The sequence below is a fragment of the Orcinus orca genome, chromosome 13, assembly GCF_937001465.1.
Source record: "Orcinus orca chromosome 13, mOrcOrc1.1, whole genome shotgun sequence".
NCBI classification, from domain to species: Eukaryota; Metazoa; Chordata; class Mammalia; order Artiodactyla; family Delphinidae; genus Orcinus; species Orcinus orca.
Window position 1 is genome coordinate 71,153,444 of NC_064571.1, and position 22,485 is coordinate 71,175,928.

At 47.5% G+C, this 22,485-nt stretch overlaps 1 protein-coding gene across 1 annotated transcript in view; it reads left to right on the forward strand.

Annotated features, from left to right (window-relative positions):
• The window catches only part of CIB4 (calcium and integrin binding family member 4), an 88,706-nt gene that overhangs the window by 63,768 nt on the left and 2,453 nt on the right, over positions 1–22,485 (forward strand). Inside the window, 2 exon segments of the mRNA XM_033425100.2 lie at positions 12,456–12,597; positions 21,708–21,817. Of these exon segments, the coding sequence (XP_033280991.1) occupies positions 12,456–12,597; positions 21,708–21,817 (252 nt within the window).

A 22,485-nucleotide genomic window follows, 5' to 3' on the forward strand; every position in this document is an offset into this window, starting at 1 on the left:
CCCAGGGTGCCTGGGGTGAGTGTCCCCAAACAGCTGCAAAGCAGCCCCGACACCATCTGAGGAGCCCTCCTGCTTATAGACAGGAAGGCAGCTTATAAACAGCGGGCCGGCACCAGGAGGGCTGGGGCCAGGGCAGCCCTGCCGCCCCATTCCCGCTCCCATGAGAAGCAGAGTGGCTCCTGATCTGGGCTCTTCTCTGAACTGTCTGCTGCCTGGTCTGCCCTGGGGTGACATCATCGCCTTAGTCACCGCTTCCCGCTCCGCACAACCTGCCTTTAAAGTACAGGTACAGATTGTGTTTTAACGGGTTTTCATATTGGCTGTTGGGAACTTTGCTTTTTCCACAGAAAAATAGCAATTTTTTTCTTGTTATCCTAGTAATTCCATAAAGCAGCAAAGCTAGAGGACTGAACCAGGGAGTCGTTCATTCAACAATAGCACTTTATTTGGTGCTCTGGTAGAAGTGGTTTCCATCAGAAGGGCTAAGGTGGTAAACGCTAAATAAATCTGGCAGAAATTGGACGAGGGAAGTTAGAGGGAAAACAGTTAAAGGACATGCTTGTCGCAGAGACAGTTTGTCACAGGTGGAGGTGACTGTGAGCGATGAGAGAGCAGGAGAGGGAGGCCCACGTGGGTTGGGGTGATGTAACTTGCCTGCCTCTGCAGGGCCTGGCCACAGCCTGTTGGCTGCGGGGAGGGGCGGGTGGAGGGAAGTTAGAGGGAGCAGAAGGGAGCTTTGTGAGGTGTCTCTGCAAAACACGTGTTTTCAGGCTGGGTGTTTGCCCTGGAGTGAGGCTAGAGGTTGCCCGTGCTGTACACCCCTACCCCGGTCTTTGCTGGGTGGGAAGCTGTGTCCTGGAAGGGACAGTACGGGGCAGGGGAGTGGGGTAGACAGCATCTGATGTCACGTCTCTGCCATCTATTAGCACTGTGACTTTGACCAGGTCACTTAGTGTAGTACGTGGGTAGCTTACTAAGGCACAGATCCTTGGGCCCTGCCCCTAGAGGTACCGACTCAAAGCCACTGGTGGGTTAAGGAAGGTGAATTTCGATTAAAGCTCCCGGTGGGACTCAGCCACACAGCCGGTGTGTTAGCTTCTCTGTGATTCCTTATCGTCAACTGCAAAATGAGGTTACGCCGAGGTCAGCACTCAACACGTTAGCCCCCTTCTTGCCCTTCTTCTCACCAAAGCTGCTCTCCTTTGAGTTCCCCGGAGATTTCACTTGGAGGTGAGGCCTCTGGCTGTAGTCAGCAGTTGTCCCTATAGGCACCCATGGGAGCCAAAACTAACATTTCTGTGCCCATCGGCAGGCAGGGTCAGCAACTGGCAACACTTGGGAGCTTCAAATCCATAGCCGTGCCAGTCCCTCGGGGTGCTGGTGATGCAGAGGGGGGGACAGTGAAGTTGGGTGGAGAGAATTACTGATGATAAAGTTTATTGGGGGCCTGCCAGCACAAGGTGTTTGGCAAATATGATTTCATTTGATCCCCATAAAACCCCATGAGCAAAGTTATGATTCTGCCCATTTTACAGATGGGGAAAAGGGGAGGCTCAACGATCTGCCCAAGTTCACACAGCTTGTCTTGTCATTCTCGTTACCCAAGAACTTGAATATTGTTTAATGTGTTGTAAGACACTGTAGAGTTGATCTCAAGCTGTTAAGATGCTAATGTACAGATGTGAATAGACACTTCTCTGTAATGTAAGTTTTGTGTCTCCTGTAATAGGTTTGATAAATAAGTGAGGGGACAATTGGTCTTTTGCTTCTCTTTTTTTTTTCTTTTCTTCTTTTTCTTTTTTTGCTTGGACAAGTTACACTATTGAAAAATTGAGATCATATTAACCTCTAAATCTGCAAGATACCAGAATCTTGTAGATGTCAAATAAAAAGTTATAACTTTATTTAGAGTCAGTCTGACTCCAGAGCCTCTGCCCCTTCCATTCCCCACCTCAAGCCTCCTACAGCACAATGCCAGGCCCATGGGCCACCCCCCAAAACTCAGGCCTGCAGTCCCCTGAGCTCCTCCAAGCTAGCAGATGGCTCTTCCGGAAGGATCCTCGGGGCATTGGCAAGTACCTGTGGGCCTAGAATCTGGGGAGAGATAGGTGTGGTGGGTCTGAGTTCAGGCCACGTGGTCCCATGGATGTTTAATAATATTTAACATTTTTACTGCATTTCCCCCGATTTGTTTCATTAGCGACCCACCTCCATCTGCCAGCAGGACACATCCTCAGCCTGTCCCTGCCAACCCATCTGTCACCGGGAGACAGCTCCCTTACAGGCCTCTCTGTTTTTAGACTTCAGGAAGGTTGAACATCTGAAACATAGAGCCTGTCCCTTTCTTATAAACAACTAGCGGGAAGGATGCCTCTGGGGCTTGGCCAACAGAGAGAGTACATTCACCTAAGTGAATTTCTCATGCCCTGTGCTCCCTACCCCTAGCTTCCCTGAAATCAAAATGCCAGGCTTCTCTCCACCTGCTAAAGATCACACAGGCCAACCTGGGCCTTTGAGGATTCAGGGTCCAGGTTAAGCCCCACTGTTGCCCTCCCCTACTTAACATTTTTATCCAACTAGGTGACCCCAGGGCAGCCTGGAAGAGGAGGAGACAGCTGGGGGGCATGTGGAGAAGGAAGGGGAGGCCCTGCTGCCTTGCCTGGTTCCCTGCCCACCCACCCATCCACCCCCAGCCCACAGCACCTCCCACTGTCACACCACATCACTCCCTACCTGGTCTGGCCTTGATTCCTGCTCTGTCTCTGTCTCCTGGCTGGTTTCTCCTCCCTGCCCTTTGTTGGTTCTACCGCCCAGCAACGTTAGCTTGTCCTAGTTCTTGTCCTTTCACCCTGCTTGGACTTGATTCAGACCTTCTCCTACCCTGTCTGTGTCTGCAGAGATTTCTTTAAGTGCCTAGCCTGTGTCCCGTGGAAGACAGAGGTGGCGTCTCCAGCACTTTGGGGGCCCCAGGACCTGGGTCAGTACCTGGCACACAGTAACTCACCTATGCATTTGCTACAATGGCTTAAAATTCAGGCCACGAGCCTGTGTCTCATCCCTAGCTGAGGAAGCCACATCCTTCAGTTCTGCTGGTTTGTCCTCTGAGCAACTGCCAACTGGCATGGGCATGGAACTCAGGGTAATGCCTCAAACCCTGCCTGCTCTGCATGTGCAAGAATGCGATTTTGAGAACTTTTCTTGGAAAAAAAAATGCCTACCCAGTGCAGTTAAGAGTAGTACTGTAGACAAAGCACTGACTTAGGAGCTTTCCTCCTCCTTCTCTGGGCTTTAGTGTCCTCTCTTTGTGAAACATAATGGCAATATCTATCCTGCCACCTGCCTGTGAGACAGTCACAGCCTAACTCAACACCTTGCACACAGTAGGCGCTCACTCACGTTGGGTTTGGGAACTGACTGCATGACTCCAACTCAATACTGCCACCTTCTGGTAGAGTTACTCTAGTGCTGAAGGGTGACTCGGTTCAGACCCAGAACTAGGAATTCCTCCTGGGCAACAGGGTTGAAGGAAGAGAAGCCCTCCAGTTCAGTCCAGAAGCTCCATCCACCTGTGGCTTCCAATGCTCCAGATGACAAGCTCATCCATTTCCCAAGGGGCAGCCACTTCCCAGGTAGCACAGGATTACAACGGGCTCCATCACCCACCAGATGATAGACCTGGAATTCCTGACCCTCTCTCTTTTCCCCCAGTGACCAACTCCCACCATTGGATAAGGGCCTTTTTTTTTTTAAAAAAATAAACATTTAAGTCCTTTCTTTTTTAATAGAAGCACTTAATGCTGTTCATTTTCCTGTACACACTGCTTTCACTGAATACCACAAATTTTGATAGGTTGTGTTTTCATTTTTATTTAGTTCAAATTATTTTCTAATTTCCCTTGTAATCTCTTTGACTTTGAGTGTTTCCGAGATATCTTTCTAATTTATTGATTTTGATTTATTGATTTTCTAATTTATTGATATTGATTTCTAATTTAATGTTGTGGTCAGAGAATATCTTGTGTGATTTAAATCCTCTTAACTTTATTGAGACTTGCAGTAAGACCCAGAATATGGTCTATCTTGGTAAATGTTCCAAGTGCATTTGAAAAAAATGTGTGTACTACTGTGCTGGGTGAAGTGTTCTATCAAATGTCAAGTAAGTCAAGTTGGTTGATAGTCTTTTCAAGTCTTTTATATCCTTAATGACTTTTTTCTCTATTGTTCTATCAATTACTGACAGAGGAATGTTGAAACTTCCAGCTACGTAATCGGATTTGTCTCTTTGAAAAGAGTTTAAAATGAGAAAAAGATCTTTTATATTTACTTAGATATTTATCACTTCTGGTGTCCTTCATTCCTTCGTGTAGATCCAAGTTTCTTCTGGTATTTTCTTCTCCCTGAAGGACTTCTTTTAATATTTTTTTAGCTCTGGTCTTCTGCTGATGAATTCTCTAAGCTTTTGTTTGTCTGGGGGAAGAAGAAAGTCCTTTGCCCTTAGGTTTGAAAGATATTTTTGCTGGGTATAGAATAATTGGATGAGAGCCTTTTTTCTTTCTCTCTGAGAGTATCACTCCATGTCTTTTGACTTGCTTAGTTTCTGACAACAAATCTAGAGTCTTTTTTTTTTTTTTTTTTTTGGCTGCGTTGGCTCTGTTGCTGAGCGGGGGCTTTCTCTAGTTGCGGCTAGTGGGGGCTACTCTTTGTTGTGGTGCACGGGCTTCTCATTGTGGTGGCTTCTCTTGTTGCGGAGCACGACTCTAGGCACGTGGGCTCAGTAGTTGTGGCACAACGGGCTTCAGTAGTTGTGGCTCACGGGCTCTAGAGCACAGGCCAGTAGTTGTGGTGCACGGGCTTCATTGCTCCGCGGCATGTGGGATCTTCCCGGACCAGGGCTCGAACCCGTGTCCCCTGCATTGACAGGTGGATTCTTAACCACTGTGCCACCAGGGAAGCCCGAGTCATTTTTATCTTTGTTCCTCTATATGTATGTGTCCTCCCACACCACCCCGCAATATATTTCTCTTTATTGCCGGTTTTTGGCAATTTGATTACGCTGTGCTGTGGTGTGGTTTTCTTCAAGTTTCTTCTGCTTGGGTTCTGTTGAGCTTCTTGGATCTATGGATTTATCGTTTTTCCTCACCATACTTTCCCCTACCTTCTGGAATATGTGTAGCATATTATGATTGTTGTTTTAATATTTGCACGTGCCTATTCTGTCATTAGTGTCACTTCTGGATCTGTTTTTATTCATTGATTTTTCTACAGGTTGTGGATCTTATTTTTCTACTTTTTTGCATGACTGGTCATTTTTTATTGGAATCTGAACATTGTAAATTTCATATTGAGGTGTTTACTGTTGTAGCCACTTAACTGTTATCCAGTTTTGCTCTTGGATGCAGTCTTGTTACTTGAAATGAGTTTAATCCTTTCAAGGCTTGCTTTCAAGATTTATTAAGGCAAATACTGTATACCTTTCTTATGTAACCATGGAACACTTATCAAAACTAATAACAGGGGCTTCCCTGGTGGCGCAGTGGTTGAGAATCTGCCTGCCAATGCAGGGGACATGGGTTCGAGCCCTGGTCTGGGAAGATCCCACATGCTGCGGAGCAGCTAGGCCCGTGAGCCACAACTACTGAGCCTGCGCGTCTGGAGCCTGTGCTCCGCAACAAGAGAGGCCGTGATAGTGAGAGGCCCGCGCACTGCGATGAAGAGTGGCCCCCACTTGCCGCAACTAGAGGAAGCCCTCGCACAGAAACGAAGACCCAACACAGCCAAAATATATATATATATATATATTTTTTTTTAAAAAAAACTAAAATTAAAATTGGTGGAACACTACTAAGTTACAAACTTTAGTTGGATTTCACCAGTTTTCTTACATTTATCTTTTATCTGCTCCAGTATCCACTCCAGGATCCTACATTACGTTTAGTCTTCCTGTCTCCTTAGTCTCTTCTGATCTGTGACAGTTCCTCCATCTTGTCTTGCATGATTTTCTGGAGAGTACTGGCCAGGTATTTTTGTAGACCCTCCCTCAATTTGTGTCTTTCAGATGTGTTCTCTTGCTTAGTCTGGGGTTATGGATTTATGCAACCAATACCACAGAAGTGAAGTACCCTTCTCATCACATCGTATCAGGGGACACATAATATCAATACAATCAATTACCAGGGATGTTAACTTTCATCACTTAGTTACGGTGATGTTTCCAGGTTTCACCACTGTAAAGTCCCTTAGTGCACAGAGCTAGAAAATATACGTGTATATAGTAACCCATGTATGCTAAGCACTAATGTTTATTTCTATATCTATCCTTCTATCCATCTATCTAGATACCCATGAGTTCCTACTCATTAGTCTCTGACTAATCTAGCACTCCCTCTCTTGCTTATTTGTAAGTTATTTGCAACTGTAAAGAGCCCTTTTTGACTATGCACTTGCTGGAGAAAAGGTGAGGAGATGTTTTTAAGCTAAGTCCAAATACTTTCCCTCTGACTTTCATCTTCAGATCAAATTTCTTGTTCAATAACTTTGAGAAGACCTTTTTGAAAAAACTTAGTTTTTTTGGCAGGGACTGAAATCTTTTTATTTACAAAGTGTAGTTTGTGTTTCCAAAAACATCGCCAGCATTTGGGGTTTATTTTCGCCTTCTTTAGTTTTGTCATGCCTAGATGGGGATTGCACTGCCGTTAGGATACATTTCTATACTGACATGTTTATATTCCCTTGTTCAGAACACCTTCATGCTAGGGTATATGTTATTCTTGAAACGGGAAGTGTTAGTTTGTCAGTTGTCATCATCTTCCTCTGGAGGATTGAAGACTTCTAAATGAGTGTGAAATTTTATGCAGACTATAACTCTCTGGATAGGCCCCAAATTTTATCGGTTCAGATTTCAGATTATTAAAGTAATAGCAACAAAACTCTGGAATACTGTAAACTGGAACTGTGCTCTTTTTTTTTTTTTTTTTTTTTTTGCGGTACGCGGGCCTCTCACCGCTGTGGCCTCTCCCATCGCGGAGCACAGGCTCCGGCTGCGCAGGCTCAGCGGCCATGGCTCGCGGGCCCAGCCGCTTCGCGGCATGTGGGATCTTCCCGGACCGGGGCACGAACCCGTGTCCCCTGCATCGGCAGGTGGACTCCCAACCACTGCGCCACCAGGGAAGCCCGGAACTGTGCTCTTTAATGAGCCTTGCTCCCTTTCCTGCCTCTTTCCAGCTGTTCTTCTGTCTACTGGTGGCTGGGCTGGACCGAAGGATTCTGGCTGAGCTGGCGCTTGGCTCCGGGTGGAGAGATGGGAGAGGCACAGAAGCAGCCTCCCCTGGGCCCTTAGAAACTCTCCCTGCAACACCATCAGCAGCCCTCTGCAGGGAGCTGCATGTGTGCCAGGGACGCCTGGTCACAGGGGCAGTCAGAGCCTTGGGATCTCCCTCTGGGAAGCGAGCCGCCGGAAACCTGGGGGAAGGGAACTTGGCGTTGTTGGACCAGAGACAGGCTTGGGACACTCTCCTGGCAGGTGCCCGCCGGGCCTCACAGAGAACTCTACCAGTCACCGCAGCCTCCAGGGCCCGGACACAGCTCTGGCCCTCGCGCTGCAGCCAATACCTGCCCTGCTCCTCACTCTGGTTCCTCCAGCATTCCCCAGCCTGATGGCCCCATGCTGCCTTCCCCTTCCCCTCTGGGCTTCTCCCTCCTTCAGCATTTGCTCCTGTCACCCTAGAGCTCTCAGAGGCCAGGGGCCATTTCTTTGACTTCAATTTGGGCTCCATTTTTGCCCTGCATGTCAAAAAAGGTTTTTCAGGTCATATGCTTGGCCTCATCACCACCTTTCTCTTTTGATAGTTATGTGGCGCAAGGCACTGAGGTGGGAACCGTTCCAGGCAGGTTCAGAAGACCTGGGTCCTGGGCTCCCACTCGCTTGCTGAATGACCTTGGGCAAGTCAGCCCCCCACCCAGGTCCTCATTTCCACATCTGTGACATGAGGGGGTTAGTCTAGATCAGAAACCTCCAGACATTTCTGATCACGCATTCCCAGCAATAAAAAAATACGGAGCATGCACCCATAATAAGCATATATTCACTTATAAACTCTATACCCTAACTACGAGACTAATATGTTATGAAATAAACATGCAAAATAAAAAGTTAAAATTAAAGATTACGTAAAATATTTTTTACATAAATTCTCCTTTATTTTCTATAACAAAATTTCCTCCTTTCACAATTTTATTGTTTGCTTATAATTAATAACAACAGTGTCAGGGAAAGCCATGTGATTGGATATGCTTCATTTCTCTTTGAAATCTTGCTTTAACCCTTTGAGATAGAGCCGTTTAGAAATCTGGTCTAGCCGAGTTTGTTTTCAATGGCTGTTGTAGTTGATCCAAAGAGAAGAGATATATTATTTGCTATATTAAATTACAGTACTTATTTTCAATCCCATCAACCAATTAAAGGCTTTTGATTGAAATTAAGCTAGCAGATGTCCATCCTCCATTACATTAGTCAGCGGCTCTTACAAGATAATTGGAAAGCGTTGCGTTTTTATATTTTTAACAAATGGACTCAAACTCCACTCTTCATTTGGATCATTTTCAAACAGATTAGAAAAATCTGTTTCTAATATTTTTCAGGTGTGCAGACAGAAGCATCTTTATAGGTAAGATCACATGTTTTCAGCAACAAAAATCTCATTTTCAAAACGTTCTCTCCAAAGCATGAGTTTCTTTGGAAAAGCAAATACCTTCTCACTCACTGTTAAAATAAGTCACCTTTACCTTGAAGAGTCAGAAGAATTTGAATTCGTATTTTGGTGGATATCTCTGAAGTAGCAAACTGTTAACAGCCACTTATCATAAAAATCAGCAAATTTAGAACTCTTGTCTTTTTGTACAAGAATAAATCCTCTTCCTGTTCGATGGCTATTTTAAGTGCTCTGCCAATAGATAAGCAGCAAACCTCCGTGTGGTTCAAAAGATTTTCATAGTCACTTTCTTTCTGATTACAAATCATTTTATAAGTTTTACTATATTTTAAACTCCTTAAAAAAAAAAAAAAAACCAATCACATCAATGCATCCTACAGCACTCGTGTACTTCTGGATCTAAGTTCTTCACTACAGTAGCCTGAAGGGAATGCTGCAGGGAGTAGTTCCACATGTATCAACATCATTGCACCCTTACCCAGAATCCATTTCCATCAGGAAGCAGCCACTCTATCAGTGATTACACTCAGACAAATCTTCCCATAAATGGTGTCTTTATTAAGGAAGTAATGTACTGTTCAGTCTACATTGTCTCTTTCCTTTAGTGACTCACAGAAATGTGGTTCTTTATGTGTTTCATTATTGAAACAGAATCTAGGGAAACCATGTTAGAAACAGCTGTACTTTTCTTCAACTATTTAGCAAATTTTCCACAGTGTGAATTTTGCTCTAATGCATATTTCTGTACACCTTCAGCAGGATTTTCTCTGCATCTTCCAACAGAAACTGTGGTCACCGTGTTCTGTTCATGTACTGTTCTTGCTACCAGCAGGTGCCACACCAACAGCTGGCTTCCCAAACTCTGTGAAACAAGGTGTGTGTGTGTGTGTGTGTGTGTGTGTGTGTGTGCAGGTGGATAACAGTTACGTGACATGGGTCTAAGGGGGAGTGAATTGATTTCCTGGTAATTATTCTCCCCTCCCCCATCACTCCCAGCAAAGCCAAGTAGTGGGGCTGCCCCGAGGGAAGGGAAGATTGGTACATCGTTCAGTGGTTGGATAGACGCTTAGGCAGTGAGCTTGTTGACCCACCTTGCACCTGTCTGAGTGCAGGAGAAGAGAACTGGAGCTGGGACTTCTCATTATGTCTGATTGAATTCTCCTTGTTTCTACCTCATAGAGAAGAGCTCACATTTTAAGGAGGAGAGGTATCTGCCCATTTTCTTGTTCACTTGGCGTTTGTGTTATGAGCATTATCTTCAATTGTGGTTTCCTTGCAGGAATCTTGTTAAGCCGCCTATCCATTTGTGAGAGTTAATTTAGTTAAAATTTGGCAAAGTTATCTGTCAAGGCACTTAGCGAGGTGGAACACATCACAGAAGACTGCCCTTAGCAGGATTCATCTAAGGCAGGCAGGCCAAGCTTTTCCAGGGGAGGTGGAGGTTAAAAGAGGGAGGAGACAGGAGCTGGTCCGGAAGATCTAACGAGGCAGCCTGGATTCTCCTGGACCTGGCCACTCCTCCAACATATATGTGTATATATAGATATATATGGGATTAATCCTGTCACCTGAGAATCCTATCTACAGTGAAGATTCCTGGGTGTACTGGTTTACTAAGGCTGCCATAACAAAGTATCACAACTATGTAGATTGAACAACAGAAATTTACTGTCTCACAGTTCTGGAGGCTGGAAGCTCGAGATCATGGTGTCTGCAGGGTTGGCTCCTCCTGAGGGCTGTGAGGAAGCATCTTTTCCGTGCCTGTCTCCTGGCTTCTGGTAGTTTTCTGGCAATCGTTGGCATTCCTTGGCTTGTACACACGTCACCCCGATCCCTGCCTTCACCTTCACGTGGTGTTCTCCCTGACTGCATGTCTCTGTATCTAAATTTCCCCTTTTATAAGGACACCGTTCATATTGGATGCGGGGCCCACCCTACTTCATAGATGCTCATCTTAACTAATCACGTCTACAACGACCCTATTTCCAAATGAGGTCACATTCTGAGGTACTGGGGATCAGAGCGCCAACATATAAATTTGGGGGGAGCCACAATTCAATCCATAACACTGGGCTACACCCCAGACCTTCTAAATCAGGATCTCTGAGGGTGGGAGTTACAATTCATGGTTTTAAGAAGGACCTCAGATAACTTGTGTGCTCACTAAGGTTTGAGAACTGCACAGCCACGTGGGGTGATTCAGAATGTCCTCTCTCCCTTCTCAAATATATAGGAATACCAAATAAAATTAAACCATAGATTTTAACATTGTAGCTGAGTTCAAAAGAAATGAAAGAGAAATTTTCATGACCCCAAAATGGAGACATCAAAACCAGAGAACGAAGTGTTGGCTGAAGCTAGGGCAGCCCTAAGGAGTGACAGACAAGGACAGGGGCTCAGAGAGGCTGGGGACGGGGTTTAGTGAGGGAGATGATAGGGCCGTGTGTGCAGTGGACCTAGTCCTTTTGCATGAAGCCTGGAGCCTTGAAGAAATACCTTGTCAGTGAAAGGGGACTAGAAAAATCAACTAAAGATTCGTTTCAACTAACTAAAAATTTGGAATACTGAGGAACTGCTGTGTGAATTCGCAGAATCAAACAGCTTCCTTAGCTGAGATGCATCTAAGGAAAAGGAATTTTGGTTGGTGAGAAGGGAGGGATCAGAGGTCATTTTGGAACACCAGAACAGAGCTGGGATCTGGTAAGGCCTGCCAGCAGGCAGGGTGAGTTTAGGGCAGGCACGGGCTGGGCCCCTGAGCAATTGCGGGCCAAGGAATCTTAGCAGGTGGGGGTGGATTAGAGACACAGAAAGCAGGAAGACGAGGATGCCAAAGATGGACCTGCTACTTTTAAATATTTCCAAGCTTGTTCTGTGACTTTAACTCTCATTAGATCTGCCCATCCCTTCTAACCCACAGCCCACCCCACCTGCCCATTCCTGGGGCCTGGATGGAGAGTAGCAAGGTGACCTTGGTGAGTTGCCTCTGAATGGGTTGAGAAGTGGCTGGGGTGTTTGCTTAGAACATTGTAGTACCAGCTCAGTAGGGACCGCTCATGAATGACCCTGGCCAGGCCCAATTTAGGGGAATCAGAGTTTCTAAACTCACATGACCCTTACTCATTTGGGACTCGAATTTGAGAACGAGCTGGTTTAAAAATGAAAATTGCTGTACAAATTATAATATCTGTAGACGTTATATAACAACTTACAGCTACCATCTGTTGAGTGTTATTTATTAGTCATTGTGCAACTTTAAACCTATCCTATTTAATCCTCACAACAAACTTATTAAGTAGGTATAGTATTATCCCACCCTATCTCGTAGATGAGAAATCTTAGGCCCTGGAGATTATGTGAAATAATCACTAGTAAATAGTGAAGCCAGGACTGAAGCCTGGGTCTGTCTGACTTCTACATCAATATGTTGATAGTAGGTAACTCTGGAGAGTGAATTATACACAATTTTTATCCCATTTTTAACAACCAAAAAAGGAGCCTGTGGAATGTACGTGCAGGAGATGACAGTGGGGAGAGTGATGTTAAGCGTGGTCCTTCAGCCCAGGTACCCTCCATTGTGTCCGTGGTCCCGGCTTATTGACCCAACATCTACGCCAATATTTAGGTTGCTGTTATTGTTTTCTTCTCAAACCCAGGACACTGTGCTTCTGATAGATTAACAAGACCGAGGGAGGCATGAACCTGACATGGATAAGCCTGCCTCCTCTTTTTCCTCCTCCCCACCCACAGGTCAACCCTTTCAGAGACTGAATCTGCAGAGTGTTCTCCCACAACGATGCGTTCTCCTTCGAGGATGTGCTGGGCATGGCATCTGTGTTTAGCGAGCAGGCCTGCCCGAGCTTGACGATCGAGTATGCCTTCCTCATTTACGGTGGGTGCTGTGGGGATCGAGTGGTGGGACAATTGCCATAGAATAAATACCGCAACTGGAATCCATCGACGTCAATGCATTGGTGTGATGACGTTAGCTGGGGTTTCCTTGAGTATTCAGGGGCACTGTGCTTCTCAAGTGCTGTAGACTTCTTTTAACGGTTGAGGAGTACTACTCTCACGGATTGATGGCTTCCCCTCCATGCCATCAGAGGCAAATGGAGTCATCGGTGTTGATATTTCATGACCGTAGTGTGGGCAGGCCAGAGAGAGGAGAGAGAGAGAGAAAGACAGGACTATATATGGGTATGAAGGAGTTATGTTTATTTTGAAGAAGTTAAGAGATTTAAACACTGAAACTAGTTCAGCCACTAAATAGCTAAGAAACCTTGGACACATCATTTTAATTTTTAGGGCCTCAGGTTCCTCATCTTAAAAATGAGGGGGTTGAGATCATCTCTGAGGTCCTATGGCATTTTTTGTTTCTGATCTTGTCTGGGAGCCACAAGGCTCTGCTAAAGTTCTGCTCTGTAGCAGTTTCACGAACCCTTCCTCACGAACACTTAGCACATCCAGGATCCCTGAAATTCTCAAAACGGACAAAAAGGAAAGAAACAAAGCCTTCAGACAGACCACATGCAAGGCTTCAGGCTCATCATGACAAATCCTTGGCCCAAAGGACTTGTACATTTAGGTTTGTATAGTTTGGCATCTCACCACCTTCTTTTTCTGTCAGCTCCCCCTCTGTCTCCACAGGGTGGACACCATCTTATTCCTGCCTCACCCAAGTGGAGTTGGATAGAATGGGGTGGAGGACTTTTAAACCAGATGCACCTATGAGAGCTCAGTGTTCCCATCTGTAAAAAGGGCTTAATGATATTTTTGTATCTGATATGTTCTCAAGATTAGTATTCAGTAAACTCAAATGAAATCACAGGTTCCCCTGCTGAGAATAGCTGAGTAAGCGCCTATCATACTATCACTTCTGCAGATAGCTACTATAAACTCTAAACGAAATATAAATATCAACTACCTGATGACACTAGAAAGCTACCAGAGGCAGAGCTGACACTTGAAAAAAGGAAATGGTACTGAATGGTTCTCCCCCTTTTAGTTTTTTACTTTTTTAGCCTGAAGGTGAGCTTCAGTAAGTGGCATCATGGACTGATAGAAACACTGATCTCTTTCTGACTTGAAGAATCAGAGAGTTTGGGGCACTTTTCCCCTCAAAAGTGAAAAGAGAGGAGAGTCCATGAAAGAAATCCAGAAGAAGGGAGGCAAATTTTGTGTAAAAACTATGAACAAATCTCATTCTGACCTCTAAACCATATATATCAGGGCAGACTCAAAGCAACCCAGGTAAGGATAAAAGAACTGAATGGAGATTTGAGCTGCCACTGCATTTTAACAAGGTCCCTGTGTGACAGGGTTTGCAGTTTAAGTCCAATCAGTTGCCCAGTAGAATCAAAAATTCAGCACTCTTTGGAAGAATATAACAGAATCCAGAGTTTCCACATAAAGCATTTATAATGACTAAGATACAATCCAAAATTATTCAATATGTTAAATTTTTTTAATGATTCATTCTCAAGAATGGGGACTGATTCCAACATCCCAGATATTGGAATTAGCTGATAAGTGTCTTTGAACAGTTATTATAATCATGCCCAATGATGTAAGAGAAAATATGCTCCTGATGAATGGAAAGATAGGAATTCTCAGCAGAAAAAGAGAAACTATAAGAAAGAATCAAATGGAAAATACAGAACTCAAAAATAAAATATCTGAACTAAAAATCTGCTGGATGGGCTTAGCAGGAGGATCAAGATGACAGAGGAAAGAGTTAGTAAACCTGAAGATAGAGATCAACAGAAATATAATCCAATCTGAAGAACACAGAGAAAAAAATATGAAGAGAAAAAAGGAACAGAGCCTGAGGGATGTGCTGGACAACAGGAAGTTCAAATATATATTTAACTGGAGTCTCAGAAGGAGAGGAGAGAATGAACGGGGCAGAAAAGATATTTGAAGAAATAATGGACCCAAGTGTCCTAAATCTGATGACACACATTTACAATGAACATCAGGCAGGGTGAGTACAAGTGAAATCACACACCCCAATTCAGTTGGCTTAGTCCCCACCCCCATCCACTAGTCTTCCTCCTTGTTTACCCCACGTATTTCTGGGAGTCCCCAGTGAGTTTCCAAGGTATTCAAGGAGTTCTGGTTCACGAGCTGTGCTACCCTCTGTCAGGCCTTCCGCCACAGAGCACACGCTGTGCTATCTCTAGCCTCTCCTGTCTTCTGTCAGTACTATCCTGGATGGGGCAGCTCTTCTGGGTGGAAAATGCTGGCCCAGGCTACGTGCTCTCTTCAGGTTGTAAGTAACAGGAATTTACCTGTGTAAAAGGAGTCAGATGGGGGCTTCCTTGCTGACGCAGTGGATAAGAATCTGCCTGCCAATGCAGGGGACACGGGTTCGAGCCATGGTCCGGGAAGATCCCACATGCTGTGGAGCAACTAAGCCCGTGCACCACAACTACTGAGCCTGAGTTCTAGAGCCTGCGAGCCACAGCTACTGAAGCCCGTGTGCCTAGAGCCCGTGCTCTGCAACAAGAGAAGCCACCGCAGTGAGAAGCCTGTGCACCGCAATGAAGAGTAGCCCCTGCTCGCCACAACTGGAGAAAGCCCGTGTGCAGCAACGAAGACCCAACACAGCCAAAAATAAATAAATAAAATAAAATAAATATTTTTAAAGACAACAGATGAAGAGCAGCAGTACATTAGTTTTCCATCGCTGTGTAATAAGTCACCACAAACTTAGTGGCTTCAGATGACACATATTTATAATCTCACAGTTTCTGTGGGTTAAGAGTCTGGACACAACTTAGTCGGTTCCTCGCCTTAGCGTTTCACAAGGCTTTGGCTGGCCTGCATGCTCGCCTAGAGAATGCTTGATGGGGGATGAATCTACTTACAAGCTCACTCCAGTTGTTGGCAGAATTCATCTCCTTGTGTCTACAGAGCTTAGAGCCCGGGCTTCTCTCTGGCTATTGACTGGAGGCTGCCCTCAGTTTCCACAGGGTGACCTGTGCTTCTCGTCACATGGGCCTTCCAACATGGCCACTTGCTTCTTGAAAGACAGCTAGGGAGTCTCTGGAGCCAGTCTGCTGGCAATATAACATATTATAATCAGGAAATGACATCTCTGTTGCCAAATTCCACTGCTTAGAATTAAGTGCCCACCCACACAAGAGGGGTATGTGGATTATACAAAAGAGTGAACGCCAAGAGGTGCAGATCATGGGGGGAGGAGGGCATTGGAGCTTGTTCACTATAAGCAGCGTGGAACCCATGGGAGAAGTGAAGCAGGCCTCCCGAGAGCCTGGGCTGCAGCTGGAAAGTGGCCAGGAAGCGAGGTAGCTACTTCCTCCTTTTCTCTCTATTGCTGCTGGTCTCTCATCTCTGCTTCTCTCCGTGTGCCTCCTCTTTCTGCTGATCTGATTTTTAAGCCTCTGTACCTATGGCCAGAGATGACCACCCTGGCCTCCACATGGCCTTTGGGCTTCACTATGACGGACCAGCCACAAGCATCTCTGTTTCTCACTTCTGTTTTCTCAAGAGATGCTGATTGGCTCAGCCAAACCAGGGATCCAGCTGCCCCTAGGTTAGGGGACCAACCTTGTCCAATAAACCACAACCAAGAAGAAGCAGAGTCACAGAAATAAACATGGCTCCAGAGACCAACCACTGGGGGTGGAGATGCTGCTCAGAAATGGTAAAGAGTAGGCTGGGCAGATGTTCCAAAAGATGTCTGCCTCAGCTGTCTTTCCGTGGTTTCTAGAGCTAAACAAACCAAAACACCCAAACCTTCAGGGAACTTAGAAGAGTAGCAGGTTCTCTTGCTGTTCAAGCCTCAGGAGCTCAATTGTGTTCAGCTCAGGAACGGGGAGAATGCCCTTCCTCCTGAAAAGTCAGACAGGGTCACATCAAGGAGCAGACACTCCCTGTCCCCCACACTGTCCCTGTATCTACCCCCCGGCCCTCTCTCCAGGGCCCCCTCGGACAGTTTCCTTCCTCCTTGAGCTCAAGTACAAAAACAAAAAGCACAGAGCCTTCATGCAAATCAGCAGTGCAAATAGATGCCCAGGGACTCATAAACTCCAAGGCTTCATCAGCGAGACTCGGGCAAATCTGAATTCTCTTCGGGCTCAGAAGATTTGTTACCTCACAGAGCTGTCAGCAAGATTAAAGATGGGCCTGGTGCCTGGCCTGTGACGGCTGCTCTATACATTGAGGTGGTCGTGGTAGCAGTGAAGGAAGAAGAGGAGGAATAAAAAGAAGGGTCAGGAGAAGGAGGAAAAAAGGAGAGGATGGTGTTGGTGATGGTCTTGATGATCGTTCTTAGCCAAAGTCTGAAGACCTAACTCAGTGTTCTAACCCCTCATTACACCAAGTGTGGCCTAGGTACCAGCAGCATCAACGTTGCCAGAGAGCTTGCTAGAAATGCAGAATTTCAGGTCTCACCTTCCACTTACTGAATCAGAATCTGCTTTTTAACAAGACCCCCAGGTGGTTTCTCTGCACCTTAAAGTTTCAGAAGCATGGCTCTAACCCACTGGTTCTCCCACATGGCTGTTCACTGGGATTACCCCTGGAGTTTTTAAGGCCTATGGTCGCTTGGGCCCCAGCTGCAGAGATGTGATGTAATGGTGTTGGGTATGCCCTGGTTGGTGGGCTTTTCTAAAACTCTCTGGGTGATTCTTTTATATATATATATAAATTTATTTATTTTATTTATTTACTTCTGGCTGTGTTGGGTCTTTGTTGCTGCATGCAGGCTTTCTCTAGTTGCGGCAAGCGGGGGCTACTCTTCGTTGCGGTGCGCGGGCTTCTCATCGCGGTGGCTTCTCTTGTTGCAGAGCACGGGCTCTAGGCACACAGGCTTCAGTAGTTGCGGCACATGGGCTCAGTAATTGTGGCTTGCGGGCTCTAGAGCGCAAGCTCAGTAGTTGTGGCACACAGGCTTCGTTGCTCCGCGGCATGTGGGATCTTCCCGGACAAGGGCTTGAACCCGTATCCCCTGCATTGGCAGGCGGATTCTTAACCACGGCACCACCAGGGAAGTCCTCCCTGGGTGATTGTAAGGTGCAGCAGAGTTTGAGAACTACTGCTCTGACCTACTGTATCAGTTAGGATTGCACTTAGTTATGTGTAAGAACATCCCTGTTTTAAAAAAAAAAAATCCTGGACTCAGGCAGTCCAGAGCTGAGGTAATGGCTCCCGGAAGCAATCAAGGGCCTGGCTCCTTCAAGCCTCCTAATCTCCCGTCTTTAATGGGACTGTTGTCCTCAGAGTCACAAGATATTTTCTGTGCCTACAGGCATCTCGTCATTCCAGGCAGGAAGAAAAAGGGACGTGAGAGGGGATAAGGACAAAATGGACGTTCAAAGGCACAGACGAAGTCTACTCTTCTTTTACAGACTTTCTTGGAAGCTCCACCCAGCAACTTTGGCTATAACCTCATTGGCTGGAACTGTGTAACATGGTCACGCATAGCCACAAAGGAGACTGGAAGGTTGAGTATTTTAAGCTGGACATGGCGTCATCGTGAACAAGAATTGCAATTCTGTTAGGAGGAAGGAAGGGGTGAATGGCTCTCGGTCAAGTCCAGCAGGCCAGCCACACCTACCAGGACATACCCACTGGGCTCCAGTTTCTGCTTTGAGGGACCCTCCTGGCCTCCAGCTGATCGATCCCCCTCTCTCAGCACCTCTGGGGAGACTTTCTACCTGTCAGAGACCAGCATCCCAGCACTACTTTCCTGCTCCAGTCGGCACGGCTTCCACCAGGTGTGAATTACCCTCAGCCGGAGCACCTGCAGCGCATCTTCCCAAACCTCCCAGGATCTGACACAGGGATGCTAGTGGCTGGGAGAGGCGAAGAGGCAACCTCAGTTCCGTGGGAACAGTGGTGAAAGCCTGCCTTGCCTCACTCCATCAAATGAGCTAATTTTTGTGAAAGTACTTTGTAAATTGCAAAGAATAACATGACAGAGAGACTGGGATGATGATGGTCAGAGGCTTTTGGGGGACATGAAGGCTGAGCCCACCAGCTCTCTAATCTCCCTCGTTGCTGGGAAACAGCAAGAAGAAGACCCTCCTCTCCCCAGAGTGGCCGGACGCAGGTCATGAGGCTGCTGAGGCCACACGGGCTGGCCAGTCGCCTAGAGCTCCCTGCCCCCAGCCCTTTCCCAGGCTGTTCTGCCCTTGCACCACCAAAGAAGGAGAACTGTCCAGGACTACATTTTACTCCAGCAAATTATTCTGTTTTCAGGTGGCTTGGGACCAAAGCCATGTCGCTTTGCTGCAGTCTCTGCATATGGGAGCTGGGCCAGCAGGACTCCTGGGGACAATGCGGGGCCTCAGGGAGAGGCTGCAGAGCTTCTCATCAGCAGGGCAATGTCACTGCGGGGACCCAGTCCCCAGTCCCTCCAGTCCAGTGCTGGCCCCTCTGCACCTCCCCCCACCAGATCTGATCCATTACCCATGGCGTGTCATAGCAGAGCTGTGCAGGGAGAGCTCAGATGAACATCTTGGGCCTTAGCCTCCGGCCCCTGTGGCTGATCAACGTTCAGCCAGGGGAGAGCCCCCTGCTTAAGGGGTTAGTGCTTAGTTGTACCTTCCACATCCATACCCTTCCTGGGGAAACAGAGACAAAAGTCTAGGCTCTACCACAGAAGGATCCTATGACATCAGCAAATGCACTCCTCCACTCTGGGCCCAGCTAAAAATTGGACATTTTAGAGTTATGAGTGATTGAGAGCATAGACTGACCACAGAGTCAGACTTCCTGGGTTTCCTCTTGTTTCCATCGCTTACCAATGTGTGACCTTGGGTGGTTCATTCATTCACTCACTCAACAAATATTCATTGAGCACCTGCTCTGTTCCAGGCACTATTCTAGGAGTCAGGAATACAGTAGTGACCAAAAGATAAAACCTTCTGCCCTCGTGGAATTTATGTTCTGGTGAAGGGAAATAAACAAGCTGACAAGTGAAACATATAGTGTGTTAGGTAGTCTTAGGTGTTGGGAGAAAACGAAGCAGAGAAAGGGACAGGAAGTGTAATTTTAGACAGGTTCTGAGCAGTGCCCTGGGGGAAGCTGGCATTTGAATAAAGACCCAAAGGAACTCTGGGGTGAGTGTGTTCCAGGAAGGGGGAACCACAGTGCAAAGGTCCTGAGGCAGGAGCGTGCCTGGCCCGATGGAGGAATGGCAAAGAGGCAGAGTGAGGGCAGGGTGGGCCTCGGGGATCACTGTTGGGACCGGGCTGTCCTCTGGCTAAGATGGGAGGCTGTGAAGGATGAACAGGACCACTCTGGCTGCTGAGTGGAGAAGAGACTGAAGGGGGCAGACTGAGAACAGGGAAACTGGTTAGGAGGCTGCTGCGGGGTCTTAGAGAGCTGTGATGGTGGCTGGACCAGGGTGGAGGCAGTGCAGTGAGGAGGAGACCTCAGGCTGTGTTTACTGCCTCTGGAGCTAGACCTGGGAGGGAGAAGACAGTCAAGGATGACTCCCACCTGACTGGCCAAGAGACTGGAAGGGTAGAGTTACCCATTCGCCAAGGGGCAGCTCTGAGTGCTGCAGGTTAGGGGCCAGGGTGGAGGGGGGCGTATCAGGAGTTGGGTTTGGACAGGTTGAGTTTAAGAGAACTGTTAGTCCTCCAGGTAGAGAGGGCAGGAACGCAGGTGGATATATGAGCCTGGAGTTCAGGGAGAAGCCCAGGCTGGAGACACAAATTTGGGATTCATCAGTGTATTGATGAGGTAATAGGCTGAAATGAGATTAAGGAAGTAAACATGGTTATTTAATCTCTGTGTGTCTCAGTTTCTGCATCTGTGTTATGAGAATTAAATGCAGTGAAATACAAAGCACTTAGACCATAGCCTGGCCCCTCTGTCTGTCATGCTGGTAATTATTGTACCTGCCTAAGTTGACTGCATTTACTACATGGCTGATGAGCGGTTCAGGGACTGTGTTGGGTGTCCCAGGGGAGGGCTGTCAAGAATGTCAGTACCATTGTCTCATCCTGGCATTCAAGGCCCTTTGCAGTTTGGCTCACCTTCCAGACAACCTCTGACCTTCTCCCAAGCCTCCACTCCCCTCAAAACTAACTGATCACCTGGCGTTGTTCCTTCTCTGCCACTGTCCCCAGTGACCCTGACCCTGACACCTCCTCCAGTTGCCATCTCTGCAGTCCCATTTAGTGCTGCTCTGATGCCTCTTCTTCCAAGAAGTCTTCCTCATTCACACCCCCAACCCCAACCAGACAAGAACACGCCCATCGGGAAACGCTCGGGGTCCTTGGGATGCCTGTTCCTCTCTTCCTGGAGCCAAGCCACTCGGGCACCTGACAGTCTCCCGTGCACCCCAACCCAGCCTGGGAGCTCCTTGTCGGCAGGACCCAGCCTGGTGCATCTCTGTGCCTGATGCAGGGTGACAGGAGCAGGGACTTGTGCCCAGGTCCTCTGGCTCCAAAGCCAGGCTGCTTCCTACTCCTCCTTGCTGCTCACCTCCTAGCCACCAAAAGATATACTGACCTGTAAGTTCCAGGGTTGGAATTTCCACAGCATGATGGTAGATGTGGGACCCGGGGGCCAGCCTAGCCAGGTCTGAATGCCAGCCCTTTCACTTCCTGGCTGTGTGGACAAACCAGAAAACCCTCTGTGCCTCAGTTTCCCTTTGGTAAAGTGAGACTCATAAAAAGTTAATTGTGAAGATTCAGTGAGTTAAAACAGGTGAAGATCTCAGGAAAAGTCTGAGCAGGTAGTACAGACCCAACCAATGCCTATTATTATTATTATTATTATTAAGCACCACCTTTGCCTGCAGCCTGCCCTGCCGTTGCTGAGCCCCACCCCTTAGGCCTGCCCAGGTCTCCCTGAGTCCCAGGTTCTAGGCCCACCTGGTATAGTTGGGCTCTGCGGGGCCTCCCAGGGGCTGGTGGGAGTCTGTAGGTCCTGGCTGGTGCCGTGGCCCCAGGACTCTTGGAGGCCGAGGAAGCCCCTTTCCTCTCACCCTTCCTCTCAGGCCCCGCCTCCTCTTTGCAGATTTTAATGAGAATGGCTTCATCGATGAGGAGGACCTGTAGAGGATCACCCTTCAACTGCTCAACAGAGACGACGCGTCAGAGGACCTGCTGACCGACCTCAGCAGCCACGTGTGTGCCCTGGGCCGCAGGACGGTGGCTGGCGTGGGCCCCGCTATCACCTGAAGCCTCTTGATGGCAGGCAGGGTGAGGGGCACTGAGGGATGGGTGCTCACTGGAAGCAACTACTCCCAATTTTCTGTCCTTCCTCCAGGATCATGACTCCCTTCCTGGGTTTCCAGATCAGTAGCCCACCCCAAGGGGCCCTCCCAGCAACACTGCAGCCACTGCAGGCAGGTGGGCCAACAGCAGGTCAGCCTCAGGTGCACACTTCACAACATCCCCTCTCCTACACCAGCACAACGCCCAGGTGTCCTAGAGTGACAGTCCAAAGTACGGCAGGACATGAAGACAACCATGGACCCATTTGTCCTAAGACCATGAGAACATTTTGGTCTGGATGGGAAGTAGGAGCAGATAAAACCATGAGGGCTCATCGCTGCCTCCCCACCCTGACTGAGCCCCTTGCAGTGCAGAGCCCCTGCCTGTGACTGGGTGACAACAGCGGGTGGGGGATGTCACCCTGTCCATCACCCCACACCCGTTCTCACTGCCAAGTTTGTCCTGGAGGCACCAAGAGGACTCTTCCCATGATGAGACCAGCCCACAAGGTCCCAGACAGCCACGCACATGACCTCATCTCTCTGCACGTCCGTGTCCTTGTCTGGGGCAGGGAGAGA